Source organism: Dermacentor silvarum, chromosome 7, assembly GCF_013339745.2.
Source record: "Dermacentor silvarum isolate Dsil-2018 chromosome 7, BIME_Dsil_1.4, whole genome shotgun sequence".
In the NCBI taxonomy this organism is placed as follows: Eukaryota; Metazoa; Arthropoda; class Arachnida; order Ixodida; family Ixodidae; genus Dermacentor; species Dermacentor silvarum.
In genome coordinates this window covers 43,734,951-43,760,461 of record NC_051160.1, presented here as the reverse complement: position 1 = coordinate 43,760,461, position 25,511 = coordinate 43,734,951, and the positions used below count along the sequence as shown (strand labels likewise).

At 43.8% G+C, this 25,511-nt stretch overlaps 1 protein-coding gene across 1 annotated transcript; it reads left to right on the top strand.

Moving 5' to 3' along the window:
* Positions 1–342: 342 nt before the first annotated feature.
* On the top strand, positions 343–25,162 carry LOC119457959 (actin-related protein 10-like). Its single transcript, XM_049670587.1, is given in 14 exon segments — positions 343–574; positions 1,327–1,399; positions 2,590–2,669; positions 6,714–6,822; positions 8,592–8,699; positions 10,620–10,687; positions 13,561–13,643; positions 14,797–14,832; positions 16,969–17,042; positions 17,044–17,058; positions 18,685–18,761; positions 19,689–19,770; positions 21,783–21,984; positions 24,698–25,162. Coding segments are annotated over 14 exon segments (1,215 nt in total). The 5' UTR covers positions 343–497; the 3' UTR covers positions 24,829–25,162.
* The last annotated feature ends 349 nt before the right edge of the window (positions 25,163–25,511 follow it).

Below are 25,511 nucleotides of genomic sequence, written 5' to 3'. Positions count from 1 at the left end.
TCACCGGCTTGACCAGCTGCTTTTTTACTGCGTTTGTTTAAACAGCAACATAAGATATTTTCTGCTCTTCATTAACACTTTCTTGGCGCTAAGCGGAGTCTTCCGGTCGGTTGTCATTTTTTTTTTATTAGAATCAGGATTTCAGGATGCACTTGGAAGAATAGATCGCTAGCTCAGCATAAAAAACAGATGTTACTGTGAAGCAGACGACAGAGTAGTTCTGACAGTCGACACTAAGCAAAACTTTGGCGCTGCGACAATACTTAACACTAATCTTCAAGCACAACAAACAAGCTACCTCTATTCGAAGAATGCTATTCTATGTCTAGGCACTCGTATTATGTCGGCTGCCTTGTGGACAAAATGTTCTTTCGGTTCCCTAGTAGCTCTGTGGTAACTCCTCGGGGCGTGTATCACTGCTGAAATGTTGTGTTTCGTCTCGCGGTCACGTTAAATTGCCCATCGTAGTCTTCAGGGTTTTGTAAGTGCCAAGCAAGATGCCGATCTATGAAGGAATAGGCATGGTGGCCGAGAAAAACTCGGTAGTGTTTGACTTCGGACGCGCCTACACCAAGTAAGTGATGTTTCTTTGTGGGCGTTCCGAATTGCGACCCACGATCTGAATCGTTTAGCCGAAGTTTGCGGTAGTGCAGTAAGATCGCTGCGCAAGAACGCTGGTTCATCTACACCTGTGAACTGTAGCGATGGTTAAAGAAAGGCTAGCGTCTGTTGCCGGTCTGTCGCACCCTCCACCGGTGTGGTTTTTGAACGTCGCGATCGAGTTCGAATGTGTGTGTGTGTGCTACTGCCTGTACTTCGAAGTTGTACTTAATGGCTGTCCCCGCTGTAATGTTGATAATGCATGTCGTCTAATTTGGACTAAGGCATGGCACATCAAACGAGTGACGATGTCCCACCCTATGGTAACTGATCGGAAAATTTGCAGCTATCGATATGGGGGATGTGCGCTTTCGATCGAATACGGCGCTTTTTGTTACCCTTCTTTTTTTTTAACACTGACCCTTGTAAACCTCCCAATCAAACTGTGACGGTCGTGCCAGTTCTATAACCAAGCCTTACTGTTTGCATTATTGTGCCCGGCCACAAGGGAATGTCGACGCCCAATGTTCCCGCATATCAACACCGCATTAATTGAATGTTGCTGCTGTTATACAGTGATCGCGTCATGTGTTTGCATGGCCTTCCCATGACAATGTCTTCTTACGATGAGGCACACTTCCTTGCCGTTGAGTGTCGTGATAGATTGTCATACATTTAATGTTGTTGGCTGATGCAACTTGTGAAACTTGTCGGTTATTCTTCCAGGTGTGGCTTCGCGCGGGAACCGAGCCCCCGATGGATCATACCAAGCTGCGTTCCAATGGGTCGGAACAACCAGGTACTTCTTCCCCCCCCCCCCCCCTTTTTTTTTTTTTTTTCTGTTGCAATGTTTGTCTTGGTTGTAAAGTGACGTAGCAAGAGAATCTTACGAGCACCTCAAAAGTAACCTTTAGACTAGTTAGGAAAAAAACTTGGGAGCAGTGCTTTTTGCTGCACCACTTCCAAAGCGCAACATATCGAACTTGTGGCAGTGTTTACCAACACTTCACATGCCATTTAAAGGTAGATTCCTCATGCCACCGTAATACATTAGTTCGCTTCATTTCTGTAATCGTTGCAGTTGGCACGCACAAGCACAGCCAGAAGAAACATGCCTAGCTTTAAATTGCTACGTGACATCGGCAAGTTGCTACATGACATCTTTGCGTCATAACATAATGTGAATGTCTTTGAGAACAGGACGGCATTTCAAGTTTTGCCTAAGTATCGCCAATCATTTTTCAAGCTGGGGGGAAGTTTCATAAAAGGCAACCCTGCCCCTCCCCCCCCCCCCTTTTTCTTTTTCCTTCCTCTAGCTTACGTTTTATTATGTCTTGTATAGTGGATGATAGAACACTGGACTTTTGTTAACAGTTGTTAACTGAGTTTATTAAGCATGGGGTACACAGGAATGGGTGTGGCTACATGGAGGGCCAGACGCAACTTGATGCTTTGTCTGCTCCAAGTTCATAGAAGAGGAAGGTTGTCGAGAGTGAGCAGAGGATTCGTAAGGGGCATGCGGCCAGCGTGTTACATCATACAGGAATGGTGGTGCCATCTCTCAATCCTTCTTATAACAGCTTACTAAAATAAAATTGAAATATGAGTGTTTCCCAACCTTTGTACTTGATGATTCTTGTCTTTTTATGGGTGATAAGCATGCGGTAGAGTTTCTGCAACTTCGAAAATGGGTGTCAATCAATACTCTTGTAAATGTTGCACCATGGTTGTGGTGCTTGGTAATCCCAAGCCCGCTGTAGGGGGTGCAGACTTGCTTCATTAAGCACCTGACTCCACTCTGGAACTCAAGATGACTGTGAAAGACAGGGCACTCGTACCAGCAAATAATGAGTGCAAACTTGCTAATAGTCTTGAATGGCACTATTTGAGGCACTTTGAAACTTTGCAGCTAGCCAGTATGGAGCTAATGTGAACCAATGAAAGCTATAAAAAAGAATGCAGGTCAAGCCTCGTTTGCCTCCTCCCCAGATGCAGCCCATCTGGAACTACTGGGCTCAGGATGACCTCACTACCATGCTCAAAGAGTTCATGTACACCCTGTACTTCAGGTGGGTTGCTGTGAATGCTAATTCTGAATGAATGGAAGCAATGTATTGAGCGTTCCAAGTTCAATGGAGGGCAGAAGTGGAGCAAGTGGAGATACGTGCAAGCACTTCATCCATGTCCTGTTACTTAATCTATATGTTTCATTGCGTTTGAGCATTCTTCAAGATATCTTACCAACAAGAGCAAAACTGTAAACCCATCAACATAAGTGAGGTTTGTGTATTCTTACCCAGCATAATAGCAGACCACATTTCATGAGGTGTAAGTGGCATATTGTGTTAATCACATCACGCAGTTGATTGGCACCTAGTGTTATAAAAACACTAGGTGACTATTTTAAATTTTCTCTCTATTTTGTACACATTGTTTGTAACTTCAGACTACAGTGGGTAAAAAAATGATTAACACATACTGAAGCACTTGATACTTGATGCTAAGGTGGAGTATAGTAATGTGATGTAGAAGCCAAAAATAGTCGACCCAACATGTCACCATGTTATGGAAAGTTTTAGTGTCTTCCACTGTCTAGCTCTTCTGAAAAGTCAATCGGCGCGACTGCTGCACTAACACGTTGCAATGGAGATGACAAATGCATACGTTACAATAAATGACTGAAGTTGCACAGCCGTATTGAGAGAAAATGGGCACAGAGCAGTTGTCAAAGCACATGAATAAGTGTGCATAGATTAAAACGTACCGGGAACCATTCACACTGGACAGAGTCTGCCGAGCGCAGGGTCACATGTTGGGTCGACTTTTTGAGGGAGAAAATTAAAGGGGTGGCTTGTGAAGGCTGGCTACATGACATCATGCTCCCTCCTAGTTTATTTTCTTCCTGCATGTTTGTTGCCACGATTACTGGCCGCTAACTGGGCCAGGATTCACAATATTATTCCTCCCCGAGTTCGTAAGTCTTCGTTGGTTGGTTTTAGAGTGTCTGCCACTCGTTATTTGTCTAACTCGTTATAGTTAGATAATGTTACAGTGACCGATCACGGACGGGGCTTATATTAGAGGAGTGCTGTGAATACAAGTCCTAAGCTTTATTGCATTGCGGGCTGACATGGGTGAGTGTGCTTAAGTACCAAACAACATGCAGGAAGTCAGCAAACAAGTGAACAGTGGTCTCCTGTGATAACTGTTGGCAGGTGCTTGTACAAAGACTGCTATCTGCTTACGCTCGAAAAAGGAAGTTGCTTATCATCAGAAGCAAAGGGTGGAGCACTTTCACCCGTCCTTTCGTCTACTTGTTTTATCTGTATATCACGCTCTTATGTACTGTCGAACTCGGTTGCAACAAACTAGCCTATGTGCAAAAATAGTCTGATATACATATCAGGTTATATGATATACCCAAACTTACCTGTAGTGAACCTAATTGAACTTTTGTGATTGATTTGTTATAGATGGCTTTGTTAGCTCTATAGGGAAAAGTAGCAAGCAAATAGGTGCATTTATGGAAGACAAAACTGTGTAGTAGGCACTAATTTTTGCCTTGCCTTGAACTGTTCCTCAGTGTCGCTAAGAATGGCGTTCTCAATGTCTGAGATTGTGAAGACCTGCCCCAGTCCACTCTTCGTAATGGCATTATTGCACTGGAAGCGGACTCCTTGAGTCCGATGTAACTTGAGATATAGCTCCTTGAGTCCGCATTTCAGTTCATATTAACCAACTTTACTTATTTGAAAATTGGTAATTAGTGTTGTAACCTGTGTATTAATCATTGTTGTAAATGTTCTGCCATCATTTACAGTTATGCTTGTTAGCCTGTATGTTACCTTAGAAGTGTTATTTTAACATTATTGTTCTATTTTGGTTGGTGTGGTGCTTGTTTGTAGACCAATGATGGTGAGCCAGATTCATTGAACTTATGTCATCCTGTTCAGTTGTTGATGCCCCTAGCTGTTCTACCATTTTTGTGTACAATGAACTTGTATAAATTATGGAGTACCCCCAGGCACAGGGTGATTTTCAAGATGCAGAAAGTAGCATTTTGCTCAGCATCCACTTTTTGGGATACTAAAAATCTGCACCACAAAGAGAAATAAGTTTGTATTTATTGTCTTGTGTCAGCCTAAAGTCTTGACAGAGCTTGCCTGGGAATTTGTGTATTTAGTGTTGATAAGATAGCCGATAAGTTCAGTTGTTTGTGTGTTGGTGACACACTGCGCACTTGGCAATGTACTAGTCAGAACGTTCGACACATTGGCACACCGATGTGGTGGCCACTCTTAGGTCTGTTAATCTTCTATTAGCTGCTTTTTATGATTTTGAGATATGCTGGATCTGAGATCCGAAACCAGAATAGGACACTTTGTGAAAGAAATCCAGATTCAGACGTATGTAGCCACAAAAACATATTGGTGCATCACCGTCTCTCCATCAGCAGACAATGTTCTGCACAGGGGATTTCCCATGAGGTGTAACACTTCCAAGAAGCCTAGGCGGCTTCATCCATTCGTGTTCACAAGCTGCAATTGACATCTCTGTAATATCAACTGTTTCACTGGCTGCCATAAGATCCGAGACAACTCGCCTTTTAACTCAAGGGACGTACAATAAAAAAAACAAATGCGTGCATAAAGGCATTCTTTCACATTAGATACACATTTCAGTCCTTCGTAACAAGCCCTCAAATTTTTGCCTAAGGTAGCAAGAGATGTGAAAGATTTCGCATCCTACGCCTACGTTTAAATGCACGTCAACTGTGTTTCTCCAGGTGAAAGGGGTTTGGCTATATCATTCCATAAAGACAGTCATATTGTAGGAGAGCACATGCTACTGCTGGTTGTGGCCGCTTTTAAGACACTTTTTCTCTGCAGTCTTATCAATTTCTCATTGCCCAACATGTCTGTGTTCGTGGCTTGACGTGCAGCTATGTCCTTGAAACTTGCGTGATTTTCTACAAAAATTACTAGACTGAACACTGGCACTGTAATTGTACAGCTACCATGAAAATAGTCGTGTAGTCCATAGATTTGCCTAAAATTCCTGGTTGCGGCTTTGGACATTCTTGCAACCTTATTACATTTCTAAGTACGGGAAGACAGTAATATTCGGCGAATATGCATAATTGTTACAAATTGTTTCAGTTATCACGCTTTAGCTTTTGTTCAATAGGATCACTTTGCCAAACTTGCAAAGCCACGCTTGCGCCTCCTGTAGACACTACACACTAACCCCACAGTTCCGTCTAGTAATTATATGTAGGAAGCTCCGTGCTTGGATCTTCTCATGTGCCCATACCTCTTTGCCCTGAGAGGAACAAATTGTCGTCCATCATGTCATCCATAAAATTACCTATCACAAAGCTGCCAAAGAAGCCGAGACAGGTTTCCTGGTGTACTGTGTCACCTGGCATCATTAGAAATGTACAGCAAATTTATTCTTCTTCATCGGAGGCAGTGCAGCAATGCATCTCGCAGTAAATGTCAGTTCTCTCGAAAACCACTTGCAACAAAATTATTACACACTTGACATATGGGGTGGCCTGCATCTAGCTATTTGTTGCACAAGAATATTTTACCTTATCATTCCTGACTGAACTTTGGAAATGATGAAAGGTGTAGACACAGGCTCTTCAGAGTTTATGTCAAATTGTAATGCTGAGACAGACTGACAAGAATACGGACAACATGGGACGCACCTGTCATCTCTTTTCTGTCTGCGAGTCACTGCGCTGCAATTAACCATGATTCAGCATCAATGAACCTAAGCGTCCACAATTAAGTACGCCCATTTGCAAAGGACAGACGAGTGCAGTAGAGCTTGGAACTTACTTAAGCAGCTCCGCTGTAAAAAGAGCTCTCCGAAGAAAAGGCGGCTGTTGCCGCAACTGTGCTAGCTTTTAAGAGACAGACAAAACAAACAGTGGTTTTATTTTGATGCAAGTGTCTTCTGTCATTTTCACTTTCAGAAAAGCTGCTGCAATTAGTACTTCCCCCTTCCCAAATTTTAGAGGTTGTTGACATCTCACTAATACAGCCATTATTAGATGTGTACCTCGATGTCCACTTTTTTTTTTTTTTTTAAATCCTGTGTTTCAGGCATCTCTCGGTCAACCCCAAGGATCGACGAGTGGTTGTCGTCGAGTCTGTGCTGTGTCCAACGTTGTTTCGCAACACAGTTGCGCAAGTGCTTTTCGAGCACTTTGAGGTAGGTCTGCATTGACCAACTCTAACCAGTTTCTTTTTTTTTTTCTTTCATACCCACGAAGTTTTTCTGCCAAAGACAAGCTAGCAAAATGTAATAGCAATGTCTCTATTCTCGTGCTGTATCACTGTAAGCTGAATCAATGCTGCCTTCACTGCCTCATTGCCGTTTATGTGTGTTTCATTGTGTGCGTATAAGCATATGTACGTTACATGCTCATGTTGACACAGAACATTTTAGGTTCACTTAATTATATCCATTTTCATTATATTGTGGTTCGACTGAGCACACCTGGCTTTCTTGCCACTGAAACGGCTTGGCTTTTTTCGGTCTGCGTGCTAACATGGTGCTGGGCCATGATGGTCATGAACATTGGAGCCTTGTCCCTAGCACTTCAATGGGACTGCGGCTCACTGAAGCGCCCAAGTACCCTCAAGCGAGTAAAAAATCCTTCGCAGATGTATGCCAATCCTGATAACTGATACATCAAAGAAAGCAATGCTGTATAAGTGAGGTTTCACGCCCTTCAAATTACTAGGAGTCTATTTGCTGGGTCACAGCCAGGTCGAATGCAGTAGCATTCGAGCGAGGCCGGGGCTGCTTTTTCTTAGCGAAGGCTTTGATGAATGGCTGCGCTGCAGCACCACGGCGCCAACTTTCATCGCCGCTGCCATACAGACTATGCTAGCTGACATGCAATGTGGAGCCAGTATAACGCACCATGGAAAACAAAAATTATGGATTATTTCTTTAAATTTTTATTTTAGAATGATTGATTGTTGCATTTCAAAGCAAATTTGGGGCTCTAATACACGTAGCATTGCATTTGATATTGACTACATTGTGGCATGTCGGCCTTCGCTGCACAAAAACCATTGCGAAATGCACTTTTGTCCTCCCCATTAAGATTTTACAGCTTTGCTGTAAAACCTTAATGGCGAGGACAAAACACTGTCGAGATGCAGAATGTACCGAGTTGCTTGGGGTTTCATTGCCGCTGTATGCATGGGAACGCCAGAGACGGGCCATTGGTTAAGCTTAATTCTTGGAAAGAGAGGGCACTTTGAAGACTCGTCTCACAAACAGTGTTTCATCTGCCCCAGTGGCTAGGTCCTTGCTGCAAAAGAACATAAAATGTTTTTATTTCTGTTTTGTAATCTAAGAAACCATTTTTTTTTTTAGAACATAAGCACCCATACAGTTACACTGAATGCGAGCAGTTCCACTGGCTTCAGAAGAGAAGGTCCATGCTCACTGCACGGCAGATTCAATTGTATGTTCTGGTTTTCTTCGTTTATGGGTTATACAGTGTGTGAATAAATGATAATGCAAGTTATTTTGAGAAAACTTAGACATTTTATGAAGATTTTATTCTAAGAACACTTCGTCACGCAGCTTGCTTGCTTAACATGCAGCTATGATTGTTTTTTAGGCCATGCCAGGTCCGTGACTATACTGCCTTCCATGTCTCGGCATTTCCATGTTGGCATAGTACCCATTTGGAGATGCACACCGAGGCTGGTGCCCTCTATGCGCTAGAAGGTAGCCTTCATAGTGCTGCTTGTTATATACGAAGTGGAGTGTAGAAAAAGTTCGAAACTCGATGGCAAAGTTAAATCGAATTGAGGAAAATAATATGGAGAGGGTCACAAGAGACAGGTCGTCGAAGTTGCAGAGGTAATTGCTGTTACTACCTTGTACATTGTGTATAACTGTGAATTGTTTCTCCTTCTCGCATCCGTTGTTACCAATGGAAAAAAAAAATTGTGCAGGTTCCAGCCATAGTTTTCGTGCCATCGCATCTCATGGCCTTGTACACCCTTGGGATCAACTCTGCGCTTGTCCTCGACTGCGGATACTATGAGAGTGTCTCACTGCCGATATCCTTTTACTGTGCACTTGTTTTCTCGGGAGGAAGCAGTCCTTCATCAGTTTGGCGATAAGTTAGCGAAATTTCTTGTGCTTTGGTGTCAGTGTAGCTGTGCCTCATCGACCTTCCTGATGATGTTAACTTTAAAAAATGTGCCATTGTTGTGTTTTATTTATCTATTTGGTATGTATTACTTAAAATATGCTACAGGCGAACTTATGACCGTTATTATGGACAGAGTTTGTGATGCTGGACCGCAGTACAAAGGTGTCATCACATAACACATGTAAAAATAATACAGTTGACTCGCATTATTTTGCCCTTGAAGGGGCCGACAACATTGCTTGAACTATTCGGCCCGTCAAAATAAAAAAAGACAAAAGGAACGCCCGAACACACCGCTGCTTGTTGGGGCAGTATTTATTCGATTATAATGTGCCCATTATAATCGGATAAAATCACATCCACAGCTAGTTCTTGCGAATGCAAAGTAGAAGACAATGTACATCTGAATCTATCATGCAACCAATTTAGCAATAAAAATGTGGCGTGTCTTCGATTCTGGCAATTGAATAAATATAAAACCTTTTGAGCTTACCTTCACAGAATGGAAATATATTATTTACACTTGATGTTCATTGTCATCGCTCTCATATATAGCTCTTCGCTGCAGGCCACAGCATTTCATTGTCCGTGCATTCCACTTGTTTCTTGAATAACTCCACAACCATCGTAAATGGAATAGTGGCCCGTACCTGTTCATCATGTGAAGCAAGGCTCCGACACACTGATAACACCTGACACATCTCCATTGCTACTAGCTTAGCATGTAAAATAGCTTGTTTTATGGGTGAGCTTTCATAATTGAAGCAATGTGTTGTTGTGTTGGGTGGCCAACCTATGCCACTGCATCTAAACGAAAACTTGTTCTGTCAGCACTTTGTAGTGACAGTGGCGATGGCTCTGACAAATAGGCTGTTGCCAAAGCTGCGAGGGAGGTTTTCGTTTCATATCCAACTGTAGCATGCAAGCAATTCTTGGATTGGTCTGCTTGGAAAAAATTATGCACATTAGAATTGGGTAAATATGGTAATACAGTCGAAACCAGATATATCGAATCTGAAGGGGCTCGCAAAAATGTTCGATATATAGGTATTTCGATATAGAAAATAAAAATTTTATTCATAAATTTTCGATAGGATTTTACTGCTGTTCGTTCATTATACACAATAATTCGTTATAAGTGGGTTTGATATATCCGGGTTCGACTGTATTCATTGTCGGCTGCTGTTTTTGTTTAAAATTCTGCCATGTGCACAGCGAAAATAGCGTTTTAATAGACACACCCGCCGCTTTCTAGCACCGCCAAGGCAGTTCTGTACTGTCATTTGTGATGCTGATTGGCCAGTCTTGGCATTTCTCACTGGAGAGCTTTAGCTTCTTGCTTTCTTTAGCTTTTTGCCGTTTACGGATTACCAGGTTACTGGAGCTGTGGATGGCAGCAGCATCGACACCTCGTGACACTTTCAACTGCAGTGCATTAAAAAAAAAAATTCTGTTGGTTGAGTATTCTCCTCGAGGGAAAAGCCTAAAAGTACTGTATATCAAAGAGTATGCAGCTGCTGGTACGATGCCCGCGCCGGCAGCTGAGCAGAATATAATACGGCACTGCAGTATCTTAGCTTTGTGTGCTCTTGTTAAATTCAGCGTTGCAAAATGTCTCTACCGGCATTGTTGCTGCCCTACATCTGTCCGGTAACCTGGTAATCCATAAACATACTACCATTTACGGAGTAGCTAATACCCTCTAATGTCTGATGTTCCTCTATGTCTGCATCGGAAGAAATGTAGCAGGCATCATTAAAAGGCTCATGTCAATTGCTGTTTGGTCTGCAGTTGGTTTGAATTCCTTAACTAGCGTCCTGTTCACGTTTATGAAGGAGTCTGCATCCTCAGTGCCTGGCAGGCCATTCCTCTCGGGGGACTCGCCATTCACAGGTGAGCTTGTTGCTTCAAGCTGTATTCCTCTTTAACCTTGTAAGCTGCAAACAGTGGAAAGTGTAGACATCGACAACTTATTTTGGCTACATACAGTTTGTGTTAGAAAGAAGGGCATGCAGGTACATACAGAGTTTGTTTGTGCAACGTTTGTTGGTAACAACCTGAGCGTGTAGTAGCAAATACTACGCTGCGTCCAACTCAAGGTGCACCTGGCAATTGCGTTAATTCGTTTCCCCAACGTTGTGGCAGAGATGAACTTCTTTTGAAATCGGGATCTTTTGGTGACTCATTGGGAACAATGAGACGCAAAGTGGAGGTACGCTGTGGTTTAGTGGGCAGAGCTTGCACTAAATTCTGAAGCTGTCACCGACACTGTCGCCAGTGTGAGCATCCCTGTAACGCTTTGTCAAGTTGTTTTTATTTTTCACTCGTGTTGCGCTTAATCTGGGGCTGCTGTATGATCCGCCACACCCTTGCCTAGAGCACTTGAGTAGTATGCTGCGAGGCGAAGAAAGCAGTGTTCTTGCATTGTTGGTTAGTATGAAAGAGGCTACGCTTGTGAGCAACTGTAGTCGCCTGTACACGGAAAAAGCTTTCAGCGTGGCATTTTGAACTTAGCAGCTGCTTTGACATTACTATTTTATTTGTTTTGCAGTGCGGTGCTCGATTGCTCGAGCCAAGAATGTGGCTCACTGTACTGTTACGTCCTCCTATCCCTCTTTTTCCCCATTTGCTGCCCATTTCACATGTGCACAGAAATGACAATAACTGCACAATGCCTTAAAGTTTAATGCCATTTGTGCTGCGTAACGTACACATACCTCACAGCATTAAAACTTAACACTACTTGCTGCATAGTGTGTAATTTGGCCGTTTGATGTTTACTTCTCACTTCCCATGTTAGCAGTTAGGGCTGCACGTGAAAGTTACCTTTATGTAGTGAACTGAAGTAATCATAGATAAAGTGTGCCTGTTAATGCTTGTAGTGGGTTTTCTTGGGCTTTTGCCCGCTAAGTAACTTTATTCTTTGTCCACCTCTTCAACCCACCTTACGGTGCTGACTGCTGTCTTGCACGGTGACTTACAAAGGGTCAGAGCTTCGGCTATGCTTATTGGCCATGTGGTAGTGGCAGCTGACTGGAGGGTTCGGTTCAATGCAGGGGTGTTATAAGGCTATTCCATGCAAGCCCATGAACACGAAGCTGAGTGAAGTCAATTCATGGTGACAGAACAGCAACAGAACAGGACAGTGTCGTTTACTAGTGCAGCCAAGTACTTTGAGAACAACTTCCTGCAATATGAGTTTGGTTCAATGTGTACCATGTGCGGTTGACTCTGGTTTCTGTTGGGCGTGTCTTCAGTGTTCGAGTGCCACGAACTTACGTTGAGCGAGGTGAAACGTAGCTTAATAAAGCTTGTTGCTGGGCTGGTGGGTTCATAATGCTTAGGAGACGGTACTGTGCAAAACAGAAGAAGACAAAAAGGAAGAGAGGCGGACTAGCACAAAAGTCTGTTGCTGTAGACTTTGCGCTAGTCCTCTGTCTCGCGTGTCTCTCTCTTCTTGTCATCTGTTTAACAGCACAGCATCTGTTTCTAAGTAGTGCTGGTGAGAATGTCCAGCTTTGTCATGTGGTCTGTATTTGCAAACGTTTGCTAAACAAGTTCCCCATAAACATCAAAGTAAGCTTTGCCTAAACGTATACCCACAGTGTGCGGGTTCCACGTAATTTTTTGTGGTCATCAAACAAACCTGCTGCATTCACTGCAACAGTTGTTTCAGTAAGGTCTTCTTTGTGGTATTTGTTCCTTCGTGTCCTTGTTTTATTCGCGCTGTTCAGACCTGAGTTCTAAAACAGTTGTTATTGCAGCATTTAATGTCTTTAAAAGAAGGCTCATGGAGCGCCAATTATAGATGAAATGACATTGAGAGACTTAAGGCCTGGCTTAAGAGACCTAAAAGCTCATTCGCACTGGCGACTGAATGCGGTCGCATGACCAAAGTGGTCACAACTGGTTGCAAATGGCCACTTTTCCCAAGAAGTGACCATTTTCGGCCAGTCGCTCGCTGCTCAATTTTTCAGTTGCGCGACCGCAGTCGCCAATCTGATGAACCAATCAGATGCGCAGGAACAGGATGTCTGTATGCGCTGATACTTATTTTACGTGGCAAATGCGAGCAGATGGCGCACCTGCCGGTTTGAGCATTGGTCGCCTTCAGTTGCTTTTTGGTCGCCAGTTGCAAATGGTCGTGGGACCTCCTCTAGAGCACTGCACGGGCCGATTTTTGCGGCCCGGGCCCGGCCCGGGCCTGTTTTTACATTGGGCGGCCCGGGCCGCCCGAGCCCGATCAAAACTTTTATGGCAAGACCCGGGCCCGGCCTGGGCCCGGAAATAATCTACGGTACCCGCCCGGCCCGGCCCGCCACCCTTTTACCTTAAGCCCGAGTCCGGCCCGAGATCGAAAAATACATGTTTTTCAGAGTTGAGAAGCCCGAGAATAACTCGCAGAAAGCCCGAGCCCGGCCCGGGCCCGCGTCAAAAAAACCCGAGCCCGGCCCGAGTCAAAAAGCACACGCCGTGCCCGAGCCCGGCCCGAGCCCGTGAAAAAACTCCTCTACCCGGGCCGGGCCGGGCCCGGGCTTTCGGGTAAGCCCGAGCCCGTGCAGTGCTCTAACTTTCTCAAGTCACCAGTGTGAATGAGCCTTAAGATGTAGCATGGCTAAACTTCACTGTCTGTCAATTTAGCCACACCCTCTTTCTTTCTCCCTCTCTCATCATGCTGAATGTGAACTAGCTGTCTCAGCAGTGCACAATGTTAAGCATGCATGCGGTTTCTTTCTTCAATTTTCTTGTCTTTTCAACACATCCAGGCGGATAGAGTCTGAGCTCATGGAGTTGGCAACAGTACGAGGCTCATCCGACGGCGAGTTTTCCCTTGCAGAGGTGCTTACTGGTGAGAGAACTTTTTATATTATCTTTATATTTTTGCACTTGTGAGCCTCAGCCATTTGCTCATCCAGTTATCAGTGTTCATAGAACACCAAGAAAGGGTACAAAGGTGTTTGACCTGCTTTTCCTTGGAACAAAATGTTGTTATTTTTGTTTTTGTTTGAAGTTCGAGGAGTTACCACAGTACATATGTAGTTGAAAAAGTCGATAGGAAGGCCATGAAATAAACACGTGCAAATCTCGTTACAGCGAACTAGCCTCCAAGACAAAAATATGTTCATTATGTGTGATATTCGTTATGGGCATGTATTCGTTACCACTGATATGGGCGAAAAACATTTTGGATTAACTTCAGTATATATCCCTTGATTTATTAAGTCCCTGATCATTGTACTGATGCTTGATTGAACTGCAAACAAAGACTTTGCAAATTGTTGCACATTAACCAACGAGTATAGTCCTCTGGAACGAAAGTCTAAGCCTGGCCGCCCTCAGCATATTACGCATGGTATCCAAGCCAAGTCCCAGGGCACAGCTCTCTTCCTAGATATATATGAGTTTCTCACAGACTGCACAAATGCTGCCAGTGCATAACGAACTGCACTTACAGTTGCCAACAAAAACATGCCATTAGGATCCAGCAGTGCAGGCATACATGTATTTTTTGAAGAATTTCAACAAGGGACAGGATTTTTTTTATCAACATCAACGTTCGTGTGAGGATGTGTAGAAGCTTTCGCTGCTTTTGATGCTTTCTTGCACATTCAAAACAGTATGCAGTCAGTGTTATTTGTGGCTGTTGGTGCGTAATCACAAAAGCGGTCAATGTTGTGCATGCATTCTGTTCCTTTTCTGTGTGCGTGCGTGAGTTGTGCTAAACTGAATGCTTTCATTCGGGAAGAGCACTAGAACATGTACAAAAAGAAAGCACGTAGAAAAAAACACATTGGGCTTTTTTTCTGTGTGTCTTCATTTTGTCTGTGTCAAAATGCTTTCACTTTAACTGAATGCTATCGTGAAAGCATGCGATACTGCAATCCTCGCCAAAAGCAGTTTTTTTTTAGACGGCGATGAAATCTTCAGTGAACTCTTCTGATTGCTATGAACTGTTACAGCTGTGCCTTATACCTTTCTTTCTTTTTCTTTTCGTTGCACAGATCCTATCAGGGAGTCTGTTCTAGAAGACATAAAAGGTAAGTGTGTGTGTTTTGTTGTTTTGTTTGTGTTTGTATGGAAAAATGAAGTAAATAAGGCATGTGTTTTTGAGGTTTGTCGAAACACTGATGGTGGCCGATTTGCCTGCATGAATCCAAAGCGCTACTGCTGTTGCTCGCTGAGGTAGACATCGAAAGAGTAGGCAAGCTCCTGGGGCCATAATATAGGGTGATCGCTCACGGGGATTACTTTCACTTTCTCAAGATCTCACGTGACTATCGCTAGACGCATCGGCGTCTACAAGCGACATCATTCGTGGCACAGTGCCAAGCACACTGTCTTAGCGCAGTGGCAGGAACACTGTCGCCCGTCGGGTGCTAGAACATCCAGTGTCAGTTACGCGAAATCTTGTGAGTAATTTTTGTAAGAAACTCTATGGGGAGCGACGGATGGTGGCATCTGTGGTGACATTTCGTGATGCTAAGCTAGACCAGGGGTCTTTTACTGCTTTCTGTGGCTGTGTGCTCTTATGTGCTGGCTTAAGGGCTGTCACAGCAATGCAGAGATCTTAAATACAGTAGACTTCTGTTAATTTGATCTTGAGTGAAGGTCTTGGCCGACATTCATGCATTTCTGTGGACTGAAAGTTTTCGTTATTTCGATCCTGCAATGGTCCTTGCCGGATAATTCGAGCTTTACTGGTCACAACACCGACGCCTTACTGCAATTGCGACCCTGATGGCTTCACCATCGATCTTGATTGGACTATGGCTGCAAGTAACAACTTCGTTATATTGAGGTTTGACTGTATTTCACATGCTAATTTGGCAACAACGGAGTCGCAGATGTGTTTTTGGCACTCCAAAAATTAAAATTAAGTTATGGGGTTTTACACGCCAAAACCACAATCTGATTGTGCGGCACGCTGTAGTGAGGGACTCAGGAATAATTTAGATCACCTAGGGTTCTTTAACATGCACCTAAATCCAAGTACACGTGTGTTTTTGCATCTCGCCCCCATCGAAATGTGACCGCCGTGGCCAGGATTCGATACCGCAACGTCGTGCTTAGCAGCCAAACACCATAGCCACTAAACAACCACATCAGGTTGTGACACTCTGGAGACTTGAATGTGTCGCAGGAAGAACTGGCAAAGTGGTTGCTCTAGGCATAGGTCCATCATCCTGTTTGCTATTGTAGTGGAGTGATTCAAGAAGTGAAATGGGAAATAGTAGCACCAAGTACAATGGATTGGCTGCAATCAGGACAATATGTTGTGGTCCATATGGATAGTGATAACATGCTGTCTGAGATCGATGACAATCGGCAGCAAGTGCAAACAAATTTTATTCCGTGAAGGTAAACTTGGCAGGTTTCATCTCATTTCTGATTGCCATAATCGGAAGTATGCTGCATTTTGTGTGTTATAAAATTACGTACATATTATATTTTGATGCACATTGTTTTCTACTCTGAACCCTCAAAAACTGAATGTGTGTTGGAATTGGATAAGTACTGCCCACTGAAACAGTGATGTGTTTGGATGTTTTGTCTGCCTTCTTATTTTAATTCGACCGGGCAGATAATTTGGTCAATTATGTCAGTCTAGTTGAGGTCAAATTGATGGAAGTCAGCTGTACTGCTGTACCTTTCTCTGCCAAAAAGCGTCGCACATCAGCACATTAAAGCTGTTTGAGCGCAGCGTTGTCAGATTTCACAACCGGCACTGCCATTTGCATTTCCATCCTTGAAATCTAGAAGCACTAAGAAAAGTTCTGCACAATCCATCGACGATGATCGTCGCTGTAAGCGAATAGCCAAACGCTTTTGGAAAGCTTTTTGCTTTTTCAACGAAGTGAATCTTTGGACAGTGTATATTTGTTGTAGTGAAGATATTTAGGTAGCATTCGTTGTTCCATTATGTAATTCCTTAAAGAACAGAGCTGCTAGCCAGCGCATCTGTGGCCACCGATCACCAAAATGGGCAAGAGAGCCAAAGATAGCTATTGACTTTAAAAAAAAACACGCATACGGGAGCCCAACTGGTACGTGTCAGCACAGTGTCTATTTCGAGCCTGAAAGATGGCATTATTACCCTAACAGAAAGGAAGAAAACAAAAATGAAATGTTTGATTTTAATTTTTGTTTCTTTGTTGTTTTTTTTTTCTTCGCAGTTCGCACTTGTTTTGTGACTACCCACGAGAGGGCGCTAAAGCTGCAAGTCTGGGGATTCGCGAGGAGCAACAACTGCCGAAGTCATTCCGGTGGGCATCATTTTTCTATGTTTTGTGTGTGTTTCTTGTTTAAATACGACAATGACAATTTTCTCTCTCGTGAACTTTCCTCCACATTGCAGGCTTCTGCAGACCCGATTTGCCCTGTTCAGTGTCCCTCTGCCTCGAGTTGTCGATTAATTTGCCCTCGCCCTACAATCTACTAGCCTCCTGGTTAACTCGGGTGGTAGAGCGACCACCCCGGAAAGGCATTGGTCCGGGTTTCAATCACCGGGCTAGGATAAACTTTTTATCAACTGCGAAGCTTTCTTTCTGAGCAACCAGTGTTGGGTTTTCTTTGTAACTTTGTACTACGGTTTAGATGAAAGACAATTTTACCTCCCATGAACTTTCATCCACCTTGCGGGCTTCAGCAGATGTCATTTTTGTTATACTTGTTCCACCATGCTTATGACACGAGAAAACGTTGCGACACTCCGTTCCAAAAGATGTGTCGTCCCTTTCAATTGCCAGTTACGTCCACCTGCTGAAAAATGAAATGTCTGCCCTTAAATTTTACTTCGAACAGCAGGGGTGAGCTGGAAAATCAGGCAGATTGCATCTTTTGGGGATGATTATCTGCATTAACATGATTAGTATTCAAGCAATGGTGCACATGTAATTTGGTGATGGGAAATTCATTATTGTTAGACAAATTAATGATTATGTTATGTAATTATGTTGTGTAACTTGTTCACTCGGGCACATACCCTGTGGTTGTCTGCTCAGCAAGACAGCAGTCGGCACACACCTAGTGGGCCAAGCTAGTAGACAACTTGGGTCACTGGGTCACAGCGTAAAGAAACTACATAGATAGATAAGTAAACATAAATTTGCTGAAGTAGGCTGACAATGATGTAATGTACCGCAAATAAAACGGGCTGGGCTGGTGTGGGTTATGTTTTGGTTTAGGCAGGGTCCAATAAAAGGCAATCTATAACGCACTAGTTAAAAAGACGCCGAACATCTGTATCAGGTTAGCCTTTGTTAGTAAACTACACTTATGGCAATGTACAAAATGGCTTCTCCTACCTTGAAAGGAGAAGGCTTTGTATGCCTGGAAAGCTGGCGGAACGAGAGGCAGGCGGCGACACTGCGCTGATTTTCCTGCACCAGCTCACTATGACGGCATTGGTTTTGATGGTGCCTACATGTGGTCTAGTTAATTGTTTACTGGTTAAAGACGACTACATTGCATTCTAAAAGCACGGAGGGCTAAGCCTAGCAAGTTTCATGGACTTTTCATGTGGCAAAATGACCCAACTACGAGAAAAATGCTAAGAAATTCGTGCCATCACACTGACGTGCCCCCATTGAGTCTTGGGCGTGAAATTCAAGGCCTTCATTCTCTTAAATAATAATCTTGCAGCTCTTTCGCCCAAATGAATCAGAATGGAGCTTTCAAGGAATGCTTTACTTGCTGACAGTAAATTGCACTTTAGTGGCCTGTTTAATTTTGGCGTCTGCATTCATAGACGTAAGGAAAGGATCATGTCATGGACATAGCAATTCTCCAGGAGCTTCTATGACCTTTTCGCCTATTTAATGCATGTCTTTTAATGCATGTTTTACTGCCTGTCTGTCATCATGACTCGGTGCTTTTCTGCCTTTCGTCAGGATCCTCCTCCCCCGCCACCAGAGGTCAAGTATCCGTTGGACGGTGACAAAATCATCACCATTCCGGGGACGCTAAGGTGAACGATTGCTCAAGATGTGACAGCTTTCAAGTGCTTGCGTTGGCAGCAGGGTTTGAATTGGATTGATTCCATATTCGTTTCAGTTAGTCGAACCTCGATATAACAAACAAAGATATAACTAATTATTGGATATGACAAAGTAAGTCTAAAATACTTATTGCCAATATCCAGCACGTAATGAATGCCTGCCTATAACGAATATTGGATGTAACGGAAGTATTTTCGTGTCGTACACGACTTCGTTTTAAGAGGAGGCTCGACTGTATTTGAAAGCCAGGAATTGAATGGAAATGTAATGTTGTCCAATTCTGTCTGAATGGAGCAGACATGGAATAGTTTCGTCTCCAAGAATGTTCTTTTGCTTTTACTCTGGACTGCACCACAAGCACCCATGGACACTCCCATGTGCTGCCCATTTCTAAGTGGCTATGGCATCGCGCTGCTCAGCACGAGGTCGCGGGTTCAATTCTCAGTCCACCGCAGCCACATTCCGATGGGAGTGGAGTACGAAGGTGCTCGTGTACTTAGTTCATATTGGAAAGATCTTAACTGCGCTAGAAAAGAGAGACGAAGGAGGACGAAAAAGACACCACTTCCTCCTTTGTCCCTGTTTCTAGCGCAGTTAAAATCTTTCCAATACGAACTGCAACCAACTAGCCCAACTTGGTGCACTACTCGTGTGCTTAGATTTCGGTGCATGTCAAAAGACTCCGGGTGGTCATAATTACCCAATTCAGAGATCCTCTCCTCCCTCCACCACACTATATCATCGCTCTTAGCTTGCGAGTGCTTTGGGGTGTTAAGTCCTAGAATTTCATTTTATAAAAACTACTGTATGTTCTGATGTTTTGATTACACGAAGGCTAAGAGTGTAGTGTATATTTATTTTTCAATTTGTGTTTCTTCTCTTCGTCTTTCCTACAGAGAATATGCAGCTGAGGCTCTGTTTGAATTGGATGGTGACATGAAGTCCATAGCAACGCTACTTCTGGATTCCATTTTAAAGGTAAGTGAAGTTCTTGTGGGTGCCACAAGGGTCGTCATTTGCCTCACTTTGCTGATGGAATTGAATTTCTTTTGCGCCATACATGCATGAAATGTTTACGAACACTGATCGAACCCATAATTGGTTTGTATTTAGTTTGGCTCTAAAATAATAAGTCTTTAATAAGGTCTAGTTTGGACGGCATTCAACTATGAGAGAGAAGGTCTGCACACGGAAATGTTTATTCTCGACATTGGAATACGGAAAAAAATATTAAACAGCAGCCAACTGCAGCATGTGTTACTTTGTTGGTCATTATCAACATTGCATTCAGAATGTCATGTCTTGTTAATATTCTTCGCTTTTTAATGTAGTTTGGAAGCATTGTTTTAGTGGCTCTTTATACCAACTTTCAACTTTGACAGTTTGTTATGAAGTCCTCGCTCCTGCTCAAGAGATAACTCAACCAAAATATAGGGGGACCCTTCCTCGATTCCGCACCAATGTTCAATATGGTGGCTAAATGTAATCGCAGCCACTAAAATTATGCGGTACAGTCTGCACTGTTTTAGCAAAACTGATTTCTGAAGATTTTTTTCTTGCGATCTTTATCTTTTTATTCACGGTCAAAGCTATTTAATGATTCCTTGGATTTCTACCCAAAAACGAGGTCAACGCATTTGTCCCTCAGCCATTCATGGACTCTCTTGCGATCCAGCTTGAACGACGAGACGTTCGATGTACATTCTTGTCATTCAGCCTGTGCCACTTAAATCCCAAACACGTTTCCACACCAATGAAAATTAAAACTGGATCACCTTGATATCCGGCCACAGAGTGTACATTTGCAGTAAAAAACAATGAAATGGCTTTTGTTTGAAATTAATATAACTAGTATAGTAGTTACTAAACAATATGGTATGCTGATATAGTAACTATATTAGCAATTGATTTGTTGGCTATTCACAACTGAAACTTTGCTTCAGTGTGTCAAGAACATTACTATGTGTTTTGTGTTAAGTTTCCCACGCTTAAATCAGCATTTTGATGTGTCAAACTAAGCGTATGTTCAGCTATGTGGGGTGTTGCGTCCCGAATCGGCCGGGCGCATTCTTTGATTGTTTCCCATCGAGGCAGGCCCTTTCATCAGCATCACCCAGACGGCGTCAGTGCTAGACACCGACGTTGACGGGCAAACAAGCGCCCCGCATCAGCAGTGCGCATCATTTGTGTGTTTCCTCCGATGCCACCCCCTTCATCAGCGGCCGCCTACCTGGCGACGCGGCGCGGCACCAGCTGGGATGTGATGACAAAGAAGCTCACGAAGCGACCACAACCGCCACCCTTCGTGGAAGCTGGGGCCAGCGCGAAGGTCACTCTCCCGACCCTGGCAATACGAACGTCACTGAGAGATAGAAACCAAGGAGACGACTTTTGTAGAAGGAGTCTGAATCCCCTGTTTCCAGACTGCCACGTCCTTGCTTCGAAGGTGCAACATTAGAGGCGGAGTTCAGTGAACAATACGTCCCCTCTGAAACCAAAGAGACGACTTTTGTAGGAGGAGTGTGAATCCCCTGTTTCCAGATTACCTCGTCTTTGCTTCGAAGGTGCAGCATTAGGCAACGTTGCCTAATGCAACGTTCAGTGAACAATACGACCCCTCTGATTGGCCGCATCAAGGTCATCTGATTCCCTAGCTGGGTCAACTAGGGAAGACGAATGTTTTATAAGGAGACACCTTGTGTGCAGTGGTGTGTCCTGACGTGTTCTGATATGTGCTCAGACATGTAGTGAGCTGAGACTTTCAAAGTGCTCCCCCATGGAGTGGCCTTCCATATTTGGAGCCACTGTAAATATGTAGAATAAACCCTTTTTCTCTCGCTTTACTCCCAGACATACTCATCTCTTTGGTTGAAGGATCACCGGCCTAAACGCTACCCAAGTCCCAACAACGGTTAAACAAAAATTGCGAGGTCCTGAAGAGAGAAAGTCGAAGCAAGAATAGCACTTGTAATTCTGTGATTCTGTTCCAGGCTCCAATGGATTCGCGGAAGGTCCTGGCCCAGAACATTGTGGTCATGGGCGGGAGCTCCATGATGCCAGGTTTCAAGCACCGCCTTTCCCAGGAGCTGAAGAGCCTGGTCAAAGATCCAGCGTACTCACGGAAGATGAACATGAACACGTTCAAGTTCCACAGCCCGCCTAGCAAAGAGAACTACACTGCCTGGCTTGGAGGTAACGTGGGCAAAGCCTTGTTACTTCTCACGGTTTTGCTGCGAACAGCAGTTATGTGCCAGGAAATGCGCTGAATGCGTGTTTTGTTTGTCTATCTATTCTTTAACATTCATTACCTGTGCTGCTATCATAAAGTGTGTGCTCAGGGTAAAATTGAGAGACGCATGCTTCCTGTCTCATATTGGAGCATCTCATATTTCATGTCTTATAATTAAAGCATGAGAAAGCCAGCCCTGGTGCATTATAGCTGGAGTGGCTGCTGCCCCATTGAAATCGAAACTATCATAATCATTATTATTCCCCCACATTTTGTTGTCAAGTCTGCAGGATTTTGATAAATATTCAAGTCCACAGTTGCGGGCTGCGCAGGACAAGGCACAGCAGCAGAAAGAGTGACAGGGTTTCAGAACAGTTCATCTGAAGTAGCGAGGAGCAGTGTGAAAGCAGATGCATTCTCATCGAAAACTTGTCAGAAGATGGTGCAATTGCAAAATCTTGGAAAAAATGCCAGTTATTATCTTTGAAGTGCACTGAGTGTGACTGTGAGGAGCATTTGTTAAAGATTGTGGAAGTTCATTGACAGCTTGAGGAATTGATGTTTTGTGGGCTTGGCGACAAAGGAATGACAATACGTAGTACTGGAAACAGAAAAAAAGCCATTTATTGCCTCTTTGTGCAAGAATTCTAGCTAGCTGATCTAGACAAGAAATTAAACATGCTGAGGAATTGAGGGGGTTTGACTCGCCACACAAGCTTACCAAGCGAATAGTGTTCGCCCATGCCGGACACTGATGTGTAAGTGGTTCGTGAGTGCAGTCTTGTGAATGGAGGAGCATTCGAGCCATCAGGCAGCTCACCGAGTTTTGGATCCCACAGAGCCCATCAACAAATGATCGGTCGGTCCGTGCGCGACGCTGTTCCCAAGGCGAAGAAGCAAGTTCCCCTTACGCCTGAGTATCCATGCCGTCAGGTGGCACTAGCATCGAAACACTCGAGCCATGTCTCGTTATACTGTGTTACTACGACTCCCTCTGCTGCATGTGTGCTATGCGAGGAAGCCGGATTCCAGGACACATGAGCTGTGCAGTGTAAACATCGGGAGAAGCGAGAGGGTTGAGCGTCCCACAGTTTTCAGGTGTGAGTTGGTGGATGGCACTGCATCGATCACTGACACTGATTGTATACCATATGTGTAATTACGAGCGTAATTAGCTACACGGCGAACTAGCCCTGGAGACTATGAGTTTTCGACTGATGTTTGCAGTAATTGAGGTAAGGGAATCAAAGAGTCACTGGAGTGTGTTTTTTCCCCTTCTATCATAATATATATATTTTTTGTAATTTAGATGCGCACCATAGCTGCACATGTTTAGTAACTGCAGTGCTGCTAAGGTAAAAGAAAATTATCTAGATGAAGTGCAGTTAATATTGCTGCGCACAGGCCATGTTATTGGTGTTGAGAGGTTCGGCACGGGAGAGAACAAATGTATGATCGAGGGAAAGGGGAGAAAATGGTGATAAGTGCTGTACCTACCTAATTATGGTAGTCCTAAATTCATATTGTAGCCCTAAATTAAGGCTGCAGTATATGTAAATAAAAAAGTTCACCGACGATTACGATACTGCCTAATGTGAAATCTGAGTGCAGCCCTATATGCATTTTCATTTCGCTATATTTTGGCCGGCGTGGACAGTGTCTTGTGCTGCACGTTGCAAACAAAGCGAAGTGTGGTGCGACTGCCTCGCTAATCGAGACATTGCAAGAGGCAGCGCGTTGGTGGCACGTGGGCGCGATTCACAGCAGCTGCTGCAGACAGACCTCCGCTCACGCGGCGCTTTATTTCCATATGTCTGACGCACGCTACTCTGGCGCTATCTCATAGCCATCGTTGCCACAGAGCCCATTTGGCACGGCACTAAGCTTTTCTTCTCACGCTTTCGCCATACCCTCCTCTTCCGCTTTCCTTCTCGCGCTCTTTTCGCTATTGCCTTCTTTTTATCTCCTGCTGCGCTCCGCATTCGTTCTTTCATCCTTCGCTGTGCTCGTTCGCTTGATTACAAGAGATGCCGCCGCTCGCCGCAGGAACGGGAGCCTAAGAGCTTCTCTCTAATAAATAAAATGACTGCGATGTGATGTGAACTTGCATTAGTGGTACACCGAAATAATTTGCAGTAGTTTGGATTGTCTGCCTGTCTCGAGTTTCTTGCAGTTCTCAGAGATGCTCCTCCTGCCATTCATAAGTTGGCTTTCCCGTAAAACTTTGTTCCTTGCTGGGTGAACTCTGTGCAGTTTGAACTGTGAAACATGCAGGGAGAAAGGTGTTATGTTCATGTCAATCCTATGGTAACTAGTGATAGTCTCCTGAGAGATAAGTTAATTCTTGTTCTTATATATTTTGTCTGCTCTTTTTGAAAGTCTTCATTTTATCATTCACAAAAAAAGGGGTTCCATATGTGTGTATTTCGGTTTAATATTGATTATCAACTTGTCCCTCTAGGTAAGTCAGCTTTTCTTTGGATTTAATTTCTTGCGGCGCATCTGTGTGCTGGCATTCAAACTCCTTTTTTTTTTTACTTGCATAAACTTCTCTCTCTATTATGAAACCTAGTTTTAATGCAAAAAGCTACTAAGCAGTATTAAATCTAAAAAGGTATGTTTTTTCATTCCTGAATGAAATTGGTTGTTGCACAAACACGTCACACATCTTTGCAGCTTCCATCTATGGCTCTACAGATGCAGTAAACGTGCACTGCATCACCAAGGACCAGTTCATCACCAACAACCGGCACATTCCAGACTGGTCAGACCAGGCTTGGCAGGCCCTGTCAAGCAAGTCAGCTTGAAAAGACTTCCCTCTCCGAGGACCAAAGATGTGTCTGTTTCATCTACCACGTGCACCTCTGTCGTCGGCCTCGAAACGCAGCTCCTTTCGCCAAACTGTGTCATGCAAGTGCCGACGCAATGGGAAAAGTTCAGCAACGTGTTTTCTGCGGTGATCTGACGTGCGAGAAGTTTGCGGTGAAGGCAAAGCTGGCTTTATTTTGGTGACTCTTGGCCCTTTTCGTCGTCGGCCCTACGTGTTGAAACTGGAGTTGCGGTTCTGTTGTGTTGTTCATTTTATGTTGATGAAAGAATCTGTTGCTCACTTGCATCTCATCATAATGGTGTCTGCAGTTTTGTCTGGCGTGCTTTTTCCTGCATTACTCAAAAGGTGTACTGGTTTCTTGTTGGTTAAAACCTGGAGAATTTGTGTGTTTCTATTACTCGAAGAGAGACCCTTCTTCCTTTTTCACTATTTAACGTGAATGGTAAAGTTAAACCTGGGTGGGTAGGTCCGGTATTAGTATTACCTTTCTACAGACTCGTGTGCCTTTTTCATCTTTCATGGGGCTTTTTTGGGCACCTGAATGATATGGTATCAAAGCCAGGGGCTTCAGGTGCAAGAAGGTGGAATTAGTGCAGTTTGGTTCCTTGCAGATTGAAGTGGCTTTGATGAATGCTGTGCTTGCAAGAGATATCGTGTTCA